Source organism: Phaethon aethereus (assembly GCF_964289735.1).
Source record: "Phaethon aethereus genome assembly, chromosome: 2".
Classification (NCBI taxonomy): Eukaryota; Metazoa; Chordata; class Aves; order Phaethontiformes; family Phaethontidae; genus Phaethon; species Phaethon aethereus.
The window spans coordinates 14925594-14939785 of NC_138582.1; the positions used below are offsets into that span (position 1 = coordinate 14925594).

Here is a 14192-nt window from a genome sequence, read left to right on the forward strand (position 1 = left end):
CATATAAAAAACAAATGTACTGGTTGAAAAACATACAAAGCTTTATCAAACTAAGTCATCTATCCTCCTTTTAACAATGATTCATAATAAATATGCATATAAAATAAAACATTTTTTCATCTGAATTTTTTAAAAAATTAAAACTTTCATCATAAAAAGTTTCAAAACATGCTACTGTGCTTGAGAATTGAGTCTAAATAATTACACTGACCAAAGTCAGTGTGTATAACAGTGTGCAGTTATGTGTGTGCATGCGCTAGGCAGTATAATGCTTTTCTTACAATCGGAAGTGCTCTCTCTGCAGTTTCTAGGGAGGTGTGAATAGCAGCCTTGCAGTACCTCTACTTGCCAGTCTTCTCCAAAACCCATTCAATCACCTGGGAAAATAAATGAGAAAACAAACGATTTGCATAATTCCAGTTCATGAAAACAACTTGAGACTCCATGATATTTGAAAAGTGATGGAAGTCAGGGGAAGTCCCTGGAGACTGGAAAAAGGGAAACATTGCACCCATTTTTAAAAAGGGCAGCAAGGAGGACCCTGGGAACTACCAAACTGTCAGCCTCACCTCTGTGCCTGGAGCGGATCCTCATGGAAGCTCTGCTAAGGCACATGGAGGACAGGGAGGTGATTTGAGACAGCCAGCATGACTTCACCAAGGGCAAGTCCTGCCTGACCAACCTAGTGGCCTTCTAGGATGGAGTTACTACATCAGAGGACAAGGGAAGAGCTATGGATGTCATCTCTCTGGACTTCTGTAAGGCCTTTGACACGGTCCCCTACAACATCCTTCTCTCTAACTGGAGCGAGATGGATTTGATGGGTGGGCTGCTGGATGGATGAGGAACTGGTTGGATGGTTACACCAGAGGGTAGTGGTCCACAGCTCAATGTCCAGATGGAGACAGGCAACAAGTGGTGTCCCTCAGGGGTCCGTACTGGGACCAGTACTGTGCAATATCTTCATCGATGACATTGACATTGGGATCAAGTGCACCCTCAGCAAGTTTGCAGACAACACCAAGATGAGTGGTGCAGTTAACACGCCTGTGGGACAGGAGGCCATCCAGAGGGACCTGGACAAGCTCAAGGAATGGGCCCATGTGAATCTCATGAGGTTCAACAAGGCCAAGTACAGGGTCCTGCACCTGGGTCAGGGCAACCCCTGCTATCAGTACAGGCTGGGGGGTGAAGGGATTGAGAGTAGCCCTGCCGAGAAGGACTTGGGGGTCTTGGTGGATGAAAAGCTGGACATGAGCCAGCAACGGGTGCCTGTAGCCCAGATGGTCAACCATAGCCTGGGCTGCACCCAAAGCTGCATCCAAAGCCGCATGGCTAGCAGGTGGAGCGAGGGGATTCTGCCCCTCTACTGTGCTCTGGTGAGACCCCACCTGGAGTCCTGCGTCCAGCTCTGGAGCCCTCAGCACAGGAAACACATGGACCTGTTGAAGCAGGTCCAGAGGAGGCCACCAAAATGATCAGAGGGGTGGAACACCTCTTCTGTGAGGACATGCTAAGAGAGTTGGGGTTGTTCAGCCTGGAGAAGAGAAGGCTCCGGCGAGACCTTATTGTGGCCTTTCAGTAACAAGGTGCACAGACAATACTAAACAGCTAGTGCTTCCAGCACAAAAAATTCTTAAAGTCACAGAAGAAAGCATAATGGATAATTTGTGCACTGCTGAATCTACCACCATTATTACTGCTGTTCCCCAAACAGTAGTTGTTCAGACCACATTATATTTTTTGTAAGGTCATTTCGAACTACTGTCTAATAGAAGGAGAGGCGGCCAGCTTAAGAGATCTCCAATTTCAACGCCTCTTTTGCCAACAGTGAACATAACCAGTTGGTCTCCCCAGACAAAAATGGTGGTAAGAAACAGCACATTGGCACAATATCCCTGTTCAAAATCACACATCACACATCACAACCCATGTAGTTTTTGAAACCTTATGGTCTGTAGTAAGCAATTCACAAGGGAACGCAATACAGAACACAATAAATACTGCTCTCGTAGAATAAATTCTGTGGAGATCTAGCAATTTTCTTAAAGAGTTTAGGTTTTCTTATTTAAATACCCCAGTCCAAATCCTTCCATTTAATTTATCTTTTTGAAAACTGCAATATAAATATGCACGGTACTTCTTTTTTTTTTTTTTAAATCATGGAGTCACTTCAGCACATTTTTCAGAATTTAAATCAGAGTTACTTAATTTCTGGAGGACAAAAGTATTTACTCCTGTCATTTCCTCTGTGCTACTGTTCACGTAAGTCCCACCTTACTCACAAATAGAATCACAGAATCATTAAGGTTGAAAAGGACCTTTGAGATCATCAAGTCCAACCATCAACCCAACACCACCGTGCCCACTAAACCATGTCCCGCAGTGCCACATCCACACGTTTTTTGAACACTTCCAGAGATGGTGACTCCACAACCTCCCTGGGCAGCCTGTTCCAATGCTTGACCACTCTCTCAGCAAAGAAATTTTTCCTAATATCAAGTCTAAACCTCCCCTGGCGCAACTTGAGGCCATTTCCTCTCATCCTATCGCTAGTTACCTGGGAGAAGAGACCAACACCCTCGTCGCCACAACCCCCTTTCAGGTAGTTGTAGAGAGCGATAAGGTCTCCCCTCAGCCTCCTCTTCTCCAGACTGACCAACCCCAGTTCCCTCAGCTGCTCCCCATAAGACTTGTGCTCCAGACCCTTCACCAGCTTCGTTGCCCTTCTCTGGACACGCTCCAGCACATCAACGTCCTTGTAATGAGGGGCCCAAAACTGAACACAGGACTCGAGGTGCGGCCTCACCAGTGCCGAGTACAGGGGCACAATCACTTCTCTCCTCCTGCTGGCCACACTATTTCTGATACAGGCCAGGATGCTGTTGGCCTTCCTGGCCACCTGGGCACACTGCCAGCTCATATTCAGCCGACTGTCAACCAGCACCCCCAGGTCCTTTTCCGCCGGGCAGCTCTCCAGCCACTCCTCCTACAAGCGTTGCATGGGGTTGTTGTGACCCAAGTGCAGGACCCTGCACTTGGCCTCATTAAACCTCATACAGTTGACCTCTGCCCATCGATCCAGCCTGTCCAGATCCCTCTGCAGAGCCCTCCTACCCTCCAGCAGATCAACACTCCCACCCAGCTTGGTGTCATCTGCAAACTTACTGAAGGAGCACTCGATTCCCTCATCCAGATCAACTATAAAGATATTGAACACGACCGGCCCCAGAACCGAGCCCTGGGGAACACCGCTTGTGACCAGATGCCAAATGGATTTAACGCCGTTCACCACAACTCTCTGGGCTCTGCCATCCAGCCAGTTCCTCACCCAGCAAAGAGTAAACCTGTCTAAGCCACGAGCCACCAATATCTCCAGGAGAATGCTGTGGGAGACGCTGTCAAAGGCTTTACTAAAGTCCAGGTAGACAACATCCACAGCCTTTCCCTCATCCACCGGGCAGGTCACCTGGTCACAGAAGGAGATCAGGTTGGTCAAGCAGGACATGCCTTTAATGAACCCATGCTGGCTGGGTCTGATCCCTTGGTTGTCCTGCACATACCCTGTGAGCACTCAAGACCAACTGCTCCATGATCTTCCCCAGCACGGAGGTCAGGCTGACAGGCCTGTAGTTCTCGGGATCCATCTTTTGGCCTTTCTTGTAGATGGGCTCATCCAATATCTGTGGTGCTTACAGTTATTCCCAAGCTTAAAATTACTGATTTTCATCACTTCTTTTAAGAAACTTATTTCTTTTTATAGCACCCTTTATTGCTTTCTAACCTTTGAAAAGAAATTTTATTTCTTTCAACACAAAGAAAGAAGAATTCCCTAATGATGCAGGCTTCTCTCAAGTGAAGAAAAAGCTCATCTCTCCTTTTTTTTTTTCCAGTGATGTGAAAACATTTATTGCCTTCATTTCCATTTCTCACTGTGGCACATCGTATTGGCAGATATAACCAGAATACCATCTAAAACCTGAATATATGTAACTGGAAAATTTTGCCATTGGACTACTGATTCAGAGAAAGTTTTCGCGAGATCCGAGTGAAGCAAGACCCACAGCCAAAGGAATGCATCTCTTCATCTCTTAAAGCTGTGGACTAAACCATTGTACAGCCAAGCTGTCACAGCTACATTTAGCCATGGCTTGTTACAGGAAGAAATAAACAAATGGTCTTACCTGTTTAGCATTGCTATTTGCTGTTTTCTTCATTTCATCAAGAAGTCCTCTAGAAGTTTTAAGATCCTAAATATGAAACACAAAGCCACAGAAATTAGCAAACTCATATGCTCACTCTCATTTGGATTCTAAGAGCCCTAATAACCAGAGGGGTGTCACCTTTTTATCACCTTGTTCAGAACCACAGAAGAATAATTTGACTTTAAAAAAAAAATTAATAATCTAAATCTATTCCAATGGGTTGCAGCTTTCCCTACAGTAGTCCAAACCTACTACTCAAGTGCATGATTGAGCTGCACTTTTCCTAACCTTCTGCACACTTCCAGAAATATTTTTCTTCTTAAGTGATATTCAAAGTTCTTACAGTCTTGATTGAAAACTTATTTCTACATAAAGATGGATGTCAACTGTGCACTTATATTGCAATACAGAGTTCTAGCAAAGAACAGAAAGGAGGATGTGGAGAAAGAAAATCAGTGCAAGAAAGGAAAAACCTAGAATGTCTTGTCCATTTTGCAGTCCAATTAGCCCAGGTTGGGGCTAATCCGCTGTCTTGAAACAAAGCGAGCACATAACTTTGCCTAAAGAGAAAAGAAAACTAAGAAAATTCATATACTACTTGTCTCCAAAGGAAAATGATACCTATGGTATCATAATTCTGAAGCACGCAGCACAGAAAAGGATTCAAAGGGCTCCTGTAGACTTGGGGCTGTAAGACAGTTCAGGAGAACAAAATCCCGCTACACCTCTCTCGATCAGCTTTCCGAAGGACAGGATCACTGCAGTACCCTTCCTTTTGCTCTTCTTTTTGGAATGGATCCGTGAACCCATCTGATTTGCCCTACTCACTCATCTCTACACACAGTTCTTCCTTCAGGGCATATTTCAGAGAGATTTTGGGAGTGCTTACAGAATGACTGCACAACTGTGTTCTAATTATTTAAGAAGTTGGTGCTCATCAGCAAGATGTTCTAATTGCCCGTGGAAGCATTCAGCCCTCTTCAGCTGCAACTTCATTTAGCTTAAATCACCTTTACTGAAGTTCACTAAATTGAGTTAGTTCACAAACACTGGTAGGCTAAATGTATGCAAATGAAGAGAAACAGCAGCTCAGCTTGCGAGCAACAGATTTAAACACCCTGTACTGTAATTTAACTTGATTTTGTGCCCAGACTAAGTAACATGGGCTCAAGCATTGACTCACAAAGTCTCCTAGGTATTGTGGAAGGAATTCTCATCGCCTAAAAATGAGGTTGATGCAATTCTACATGGTGCTGCCAAGTCAGTATGTGTTAGATAGTTGTGCACATTTACAAAGTATTTGCAAGGACTTCTGCAAGCATGTCAGGGAACTAGAATTTCTGAGTCAGTTGTGTAAGCTACCTATTGAGCCAATAGCCTTAGAAACCGAGCTGCCACAGCTACGGCTGGGAGATAGCTACAACAGCTAAGGAAGCAATACAGTGTAAGTATGACCAACTAACTAACCAAGTGGACTAACAGACCACTGCTTTAACATGTTATCTCACATAAAAGACTACTGTTTTATAAGGTTTAAAAAGAAACAACCAACCACCAAAATACGCTGTAAAACTAGCTTCTGCATTTGACAAGTCCAACACACTACTAACACACCACTAGGAAATATTAGCTTAATCAAGTCTGAGAATCCCACAGCCCATCTCAAGTTTTATTCAGGAATGGATTCACATAACTAAGAACAAACAACTGTAAGAGCGTGTCTTCTAGTTACCTTTAAGTAGAACTTTGATATCTCAAATAGTCGCTGGCTGCATGATGCAAAGCACTTGTGATCCTCTGCAATTCCATTTTTTTGAAGAGTCTTAGCAACCACCTCCTTCAGCATCTTGGAAACAATAGAAGCACACTCAAAAGTTCATTCCAATGATTGGTATGAAAAATCGTCCAAGGGAAGGGAAAAAAATAATACAATAGAACACCTGATCTTTTTTGATCTCGCCTTTGTCTTTAATCCATCGGCCAAATGCTGTCAACCCACTGACCAAACTTGGGCAGTTATTTAGCAATCTATTTCCATTTCCTTCATCTCAAAAATTAAGGAAATGCTTACATATCACAGCAATGCAAAGAATCAGTGAATATTTACATGGGGCTTGGAAGACAGAAAAAAAATTGATAGTGGCTTGGTTTTCTCTTTTCCAGAATACTATATACATATATATACACATAGTACTTTATATTGATATTCTCTTGTTTGACAAGCCCATATTAAAAAAATAATAATAAAAATCAGATGCTACAGTCAGGTTATAAAATTTACTCTGACATTCTTTATATCAGAGATGTTTAAACTTGCTGCAGGTCTGCGTAAGTCACACCAATTTATGCTTCCTCAGGTCATCTCAACTTGCCTTGGGACGTATGACACCATGACTTGACAATATGACATCAGTCACACACTGTCGTCTCTAGAACGCTGGGATTAATTTAAAATTAGTATCGCCAAGTCAGAAACAGTTTTGTGTGCTGTATTTTAAAAGTGGCATTCCTAATATATACAGCTATTAAAGATTATTGCATTAAAGTATTTAGATGTTATCTCAGTTAACAGACTTGTACAACTATTGGAATATCTTTTTATTTTCAGAATAGGCTGTTATTCCACAATGACTTTGACCCTTTCAGCACAGATATTTCTTTGGTGCCTTTAGGTTTTATTTTAATTTTCTACATGCCATAACTCCTACTCATTGATATCCATTCCCACCTTTTTTATTCCTAGTTGTTATGTGTCTCAGTCTTAATTCCCTGAGCATGATATAATACTTGTTACATACTTTTTCACTCCTTGCTTCTGCAGCACTCTGCCTAGTGCCTTCAGGCTTCACTTACACAAGTGAACAGAACGGAATTAAATAATAAGAAATAGAGATGAAGACAGTTCACTTTGAGTCAAAAAATAATTAAAAAAAAAAATCAAGTCTCATGGAAAGAAGTTAAGCAGATGCTTTTTCATGACACAAACAACATAAACCTTTACCCTTGTATGTTTCTGAGATCTCGATTCCTTAGCTGGCTTTGAAGTCCTATATTCGGTTGTACTTATGTGATTTGCTGAGCCAACCTTACTGGTTACTTTGTGGGGTTGACCAGGCTGTTTCAATGGCATCGAAGCTAAAGAAACTGATCTTTCAGAGCACCTCCTTGTTACAGCAACTGTATTGTGACTCCCGCTACTTCCGCTTGCCTGAGAGAGGAGAGAATCTGTACTCTCAGATTTGGTTAGCCTGGAAAGAATGGGAAAAAAGAAAAAGATGATAAAAAGAACTTTTAGATTTTATACCGACTCTTTCAGTGCCTTTGTTTCTGCTATAGGTGTTACTAGGGTGTTAAGTACTGTACATTCTTGTAAAATGCATTTGAAAACAGCAGACAGGTTCAATCATGCAACTTTTTTGTAATAGAAGAACAGTTTACTGACTGATTTGGTCTCCGATATGTAGATCCATTGCACCTCTGATTAAAAGAAGTCTAGAAATGAGCTGAAGAAATGAGAGAACAAAGAAGAGAAAAATCTTTGGAAGAATGGGTAGGTTTGCAATGGCCCCTTCATCTAGATAGCTAGGAGGAGGCGAGTTCACTGGCTTCCAGTTTCATGATAAGACAAAACTTTTCGAAACTATCTATTTTTTTTTAGCCATACAGGAATGTCACAACTCATCCTTAACTACAGGAAGTTGGGCGTTAGAGTCCTACTGGAACACTGTAATGCTTGATCCTTCAACTCCAAGAGTGTTACTAATTCTGAAACTCCAATTTATGAAGCGCAAAGTACAACTGCATCTTCTTTTCTAAATATTCAGTAAGCTGCAAAAGATATGGATATTCCTAAAAACATACTTCTGTTAAAGGCTTACTGCAATCAGATTGCAAGTTAGGACTGGAAAGAAGGAAGAAGTGAAGTATTAGAGTAAAAAGTGAATCCAGAAGTAGTGTTACATAGTGGTTATTTTTTATTGATGCAGAGTTTGCATCTTCAGAGTGAGGACAAGGTACAAAGGGGAGTCTTGAAAACTAGACTTCCAGAAAAGAGCTGACAATAAGTTGCAGTTTTGGTAGGTCACCTTAGAGCAGCAGTTCTTTGGATTAGGAATTAAATTATTCTGTTTGTACAGTGCTTGGCTTTCTAAACCTTCAGTAGTTTATTTGTACTGCAACAGCACAGACAGTTTCAGTCCTAGACGAGGCTGCCATCTTTTCAAAGGCACTTGAGACTTTGCGATACACAACCGCAAATCTCTTAAATAAAAAGGTGCCTGTGCTGCATGGTTTTGATTAATCTAATGCTATCAATAAGATGTCACACTTGAGAAAAAAAAAAAGAACCTACAGAAAAGGATTCAACAACTAGAACATTTGTCTAGATAGCTTCACTAAAACATTTTGAGATGAAAGAAAAGATGCATTTCACAGGAGACTACTGAAATATTTCATACTAAAGATTTATTTTATTCAGTGCATTACCTTTTCTTGGGATAAAAGCAATCCAAGTCTTTTGATCTGCGTGTTAGCCTCAATGCCTCTGTTTTGAATTCACTTTGTAAAGACTCTCCATCAGGGACACTTCCAGGCTCTGACAAGACTGCAGGAGATGGGAGAGGGCTCAAGACCACTGGTACAGGGCAGCACTCTTTGGTGCAAGTAGTCTGAGTTTCATAGCGAATAAGACGAGTTTGAAGTTCAGCATATCCCAAATCTCTCTCTAAGGCTCTTCTGTTATCCAGACAATATCTACAATTGAATTTAGTGAGAAATTTGTGAGAGAAAGTCTCTGCTTTATTGCAATCAGAAAAAAAACAGAACAGCTTGCTTTTGACTATCTCCAAAATTTTTTTGTTTGGACTGGTGTATTGTCTGAAAAATATCTTAAAACAGCCCAGTAAATTAACACACGCCTGATGGATTTAGCTATATTTAAGTCTAACTCAGATGAAGAAGCTGAATCACATACTATTTGTAAGCCTTTACCCTGTGGTCTTACAAATAAAATTTCCATTGACATTAGCAGAATTTTTTCCTTGAACAATAAATGACAGATTAGGATGCTGACAATGGATTTTTTGCTCCTTATAGTTAGCTCTGTGTTACCTTTGTACCACCAGTCTCTCTATTTTAGATTTTACTGTTTTTCATATTCAGTCCATACTTAAAAGATGTTACTGCTGTTAACATGCTAACCAGTGTGACACTCAGTAACAGTGATGAGGTTAGCTCTGAACTCAAATACATGATGAAGCCAGCACACCATAATGGATACAGCATCTTCAGACCTTGCAAGCATCCACCAAAACTTTGAGACTCAGAAAAATATCAGGTTATTATATACAAAATGATACATTCTAATATGGTAATATGATCATACAATACGCCTCTGTTTCTTCCTGGGAGAATGCAACATTCCTAGTCAAAAAAACCCAACCAAACCAACCAACCCAAGAAACCTTCAGTGCATATGCCATAAGAGAATCACACAGGAAATGCCTGAAGATCCCAAAGTACAATGTATTTGATTTGCAAGTTACGAGTACTTCCGGAATCCCAAAATGCAACGACACTGACATAATTTTAGGAAAATCCACGTTGTGACAAAAACTAGGTTGCTGTGAGAATGTGTAAGTGTCAGTGTAAGTATGAGGAAGACTGGGTATGGTAAGTGCTTTAAATGCTATTTAGTATCGATTCTTTGCTAACTGCACTCTTTGGAAATGCAACCTTTAGCTTTGTCCAAGATACGCACTGCTATATGAGAGATTCACATTTTTTAAATGCTAAAAATACAAAAGTGTCACTGAACAAGCACAAGCTTCCCAGCTTCCTGTTGATTACAAAGAATAAGTTGTTTCATTAACCAAATCAAAGGAAGAAACTGTATTAAATACGGTGGAGCTGAAAGAATGAACAGTGCTAACTCAGTGAAACATACTCATGGGATTACAACAATACAAAATACATCTTAACTAACTTTCCCCTTGTGTAAAGGATTTCCAAGATTCCTTGCAAGAGACCAATGTTTCATTACCCAGTAATTTACATTACCTCTACTGCAGGGAAAGACAACAGTATTACCCAATATTATTCCATCCTTTTCTTAACAGGCAGTCTGAACAATGTGAGCTATCTCTCAGCCCACTCTCCAAACTACTTAGCAATGTTTTCTACTCTTAGGAACTCTAGACATATTCTTTACTTTTATCTCTTACCATGGAGTCACATTAAACTGCTAGATCTGATTTTTCCACTTTCTTCAGAGTATTTTCATATTCAGGGAAAAATTCACTTTTCTAATAACAGACCGGTGAATCCATTTCTATGGCTGAGTAAGACTTTCGACTAGAAATAAATTCATTATCTGATAAGAGTAAATTCTCTTAACTTACAAATTTCAAGGTATTTAATTTTCCTTATTTATATTCTCAGTCCCCTGAGTAATCACATCCCCTGTATAGATAAAAATGTTTTTATCTTTAGAAGGTAAATTACCATTTTACTCACTCTGCTTTAACAGCAATTACTTTCTCTTTGCAACACAGGATTCAAGTGTTTGGCACAGGTTCATTACACCAGAAATTTGATTTAATCGTAATTGCTACTCCTGGTTTTGTTGACAAGACTTTACTTCCAAACATAAATACAGCAGCTATGCAGATGGAAACTGTGATCACGACTGCAAGGTACAAAACACATCAGCTCCAAAAGACTGTATGATACTCTTGCTACAATATATTCTGGTCGTACAGCTGTAGGTTCCTCCCTTTCACACTAGTTTCTACCATCTTGCTTCTACTGCTTCCCCCACTTTTTGCTAGCACATTCTCCTTCTAACGTTAATATGCCAGGGTCTCCCTGTTCTCCACAACACCCAGGCCTCCCTGTGGTCTCTACCTGTCGTATTTTGCTGTAAGAAGCAGCAGCACAAGCTGTGCTGTGCCTAATTTGAATCCCCATGCACGCTCCATACTGAGGTCAGGTAGGTCAGGGAGCAAGCTACCACATACCAACAGACAACGGCATGGGAGGACAAACCTGCATTTCTCCTATTTACCCAGTCACTTCTGTATCTTTTATTGCAAATCTAAAAAGGCTAACAGCCTCATGAGTTACCACTTCAAAAAAAAAAAAAAACAAACAGCTGAAGAGACAGAATGACTGCTTCACTTCCCTAGAGAATGTGGCTAGAATTACCAGGTATTAAACATAGGCTTAACCAAGCTATTTGTGCAGTTGACAGGAAAAACATACCAGCAGTATCATTAGTCACATTCTCATAATCTGAAAATGTGACTTTAGGAAGCAGCATAAATTTGCATGAAGACCAAACTGCCTCCACTTGGTATCCACTGCATTTCTTAATGTATGCTGCATTAAGAGTCTGTCTACACGGAAGAATTATGCCGAATTATCTACTCTAGCATTTGTGTATGTCTTTTTCCTTCTCAAGGACAATATTTATATTTTTCTAAACAATTTTTATACAGCTAAATTATATGATGTTTGTCCATCTGAAGCTTTGACAAAACTAACGCTGACTGTCTGGGTCTAAATTACAGTCCTAACCATATCGATCCTTTCGAAGATTCTTACCACTAACACTTGCCTGCTGGTGGTGTTTTCAGGTTCCCTGAACATACAGGTAGCTTCACAGCAGGTCTCAAACCTTGTCACTGTTAGTCTGAAGGTGCCTACAATTTAATATCAAAGTAGAAACTACGCATATAGTTCACTCATGCACTGCTCCAAGGACTTGATTATGTGGACCCTCTTCTCCTTGCCACTTCCAGTTCTGAATTAAAATATTCAGGGGCACTGAGAATAGCTACAGCAGTACAACTTAGGAAAAAAAAACCCTAGATGTTTTTACATTACCATCAAGGCAGGAGTGTTGAAATTTAAACCAGTGAATAAAATAAAGGTAAGAAAGGGAGAGGTGGCATGTGCAAAGTTGTTCCAACAAAAGAAAAGGATACATAAAGTTTTCCATAATTAATGTTCATGTTACTTGACATGTTTCTAATTATACCTTGACTGGAAGCTGAAAAATAATTTTGGGAAAAGCAGCCAGGAAACTTACTCCAGTCCATGATAATGGCATCCAGCTGCTTTGTCAAAAGGCAAATGTCTGAGTTTCCGAGGAGTAAGCTCTGGTGTCAAAAGGAATGCGTTTTCACTGAAAGGAAAAAAATACAGGTCTATTTTAACTAGTTACAGTCAGGATAAGGTATCATTCCAGAAGTCAGAAACAAATGCCTTGACATAGGAAGACCAAAACAGCATGTCTTGTACCTAGGTCCCTGGAGTACAGCATCAATGGAAAATTAAATCTTTATTGAAGCAAGAATTTAAGTTCAACTAATACCTACTGAGCTATTACTATTACAGAAGATCTTGGACATTTCAACCAGTTTAGGGATCGCTACTCCAAACAATTTATCAATAAAACCAGACAACTATAACCCCATTTCACAATGGGGAACCTGAGTAGTAGAATGAACTGAGAGGAACCCGGAACCAACCTTCCGTTTCTCAGTCCAGTGCTATAATCAGTGAATTCCCTCCCTTTAGTTTCGTGTTGTTGCCTCACCTAACAGTCACCTTTCCCAGGCTTCATAACTTCTTGTCTCCTGTGATATTTGAATTCCAGCTAGTAACTCTCTGCAACTACATCATATGAATGTATTTGAAAATATTTCAACAGAATAAGCCATAGCAAGACAGACAGAAAGAGCTTGCTGCCAAATCCTAGCATATCCTGTAAAGTCACATCCCAATTATGTCTACAGAAGGGAAGAGATGAAGGCAAGATGTAGCAGGATGTGAAACTTACACATTGCTTCAAGTTTTACTCACATAGGCTGTCTCTGCGTCATTACCACCAGAAAAATTATCTGGGAAAAACATCCAGGAAAGATGTTATACTGATCTAGCCAGTGGTAATTTAGAAAGACTGTCAGCCAAAAATCGAATCTATCAAACCTCTGTTTAAGCTCAAACACAGAAACAAGTGAAAACTCCTTTAATTCACCAGTCTCATAAAATCTCTTTTTTCTTTCTGTTAGTCAGGAAAATCTTTGGGTCCGTAGTCACTGTGCTTGAACATCTACTGTGCAAAGCTTCTGGAATATTCCAGAGAATCTAGTCAGAGCACCTGCTAGCGGGGGTGAGCAGCTCGAAGTACAGAGCTGGACACAACAGAAACAGCAACCTGGTATGTCAGAAAGGGAATGGTTCGCCATCTCCCAGACAACGACCTAGCTAGGAATTTTCATAGGCTTTCTGGTTTCTTTTCAGACGAAGAGGAATACATACATACAGTATAAGTCATTGGCAGACCTTGTAGCCTTCAAGTAAAAATATTAAGTCTGCTTTGTTATCCAGTATCTTGATTTTGGCTTTATACTTCCCTTAGATATCCAAGATCTGTAAGTATTATGAGAGACACTCACAGTACAGTAACGTACTACAACGTAAAGGTTCATCATCATACCTTCTCATAATAATTATCAGAAATCAAAGCAAACTGGGGCAAATCCCCTTGAATTCAGACCTCGCTCAGCTATAGCTCAAAGCAAATCATGCAAGACAATCATTCTATGCTATAAAGCTTCTCTGGAGGCTTTTGAAAAAACCTGGGATTAAGAAAACACTTTTTAGTGAACAGTTTATTCACTCCTTTCCCACACAATTAACTGGAATGAAAATATTTTACATTATAGCGAAAATCCTAAATCATCTGGATTAGGATCACCACCATCATCATTAACTAACAACTCTGTACGAGACTCTCAATCTTCACTGCATATTTTCTAACCTGCTTGAATTCTCCGCTCAGACATTTTTAAGGTAGTTTCAAAACTTTAATATTTTACCAAAGTCTCCAAAATCCTACAGAACCTTTCCATCTCACAAATCCTCCCAATTTATTACATATAATGAAGTTTAAAAAAGGATTGAGGGCTGTATCTAGTAATT

The 14192-nt window shown here is 40.3% G+C and overlaps 1 protein-coding gene across 1 annotated transcript in view; it reads right to left on the reverse strand.

The window, feature by feature from the left end:
* Positions 1–341: 341 nt before the first annotated feature.
* Positions 342–14192, reverse strand: part of MTBP (MDM2 binding protein) — a gene marked incomplete at both ends in the record, with an annotated part of 35739 nt that continues 21888 nt past the window's right edge. The window contains 6 exons of the mRNA XM_082014634.1: positions 342–377; positions 4185–4250; positions 5938–6051; positions 7207–7453; positions 8691–8957; positions 12295–12390. Of these exons, the coding sequence (XP_081870760.1) occupies positions 342–377; positions 4185–4250; positions 5938–6051; positions 7207–7453; positions 8691–8957; positions 12295–12390 (826 nt within the window). The remainder of the gene's footprint in view (positions 378–4184; positions 4251–5937; positions 6052–7206; positions 7454–8690; positions 8958–12294; positions 12391–14192) is intronic.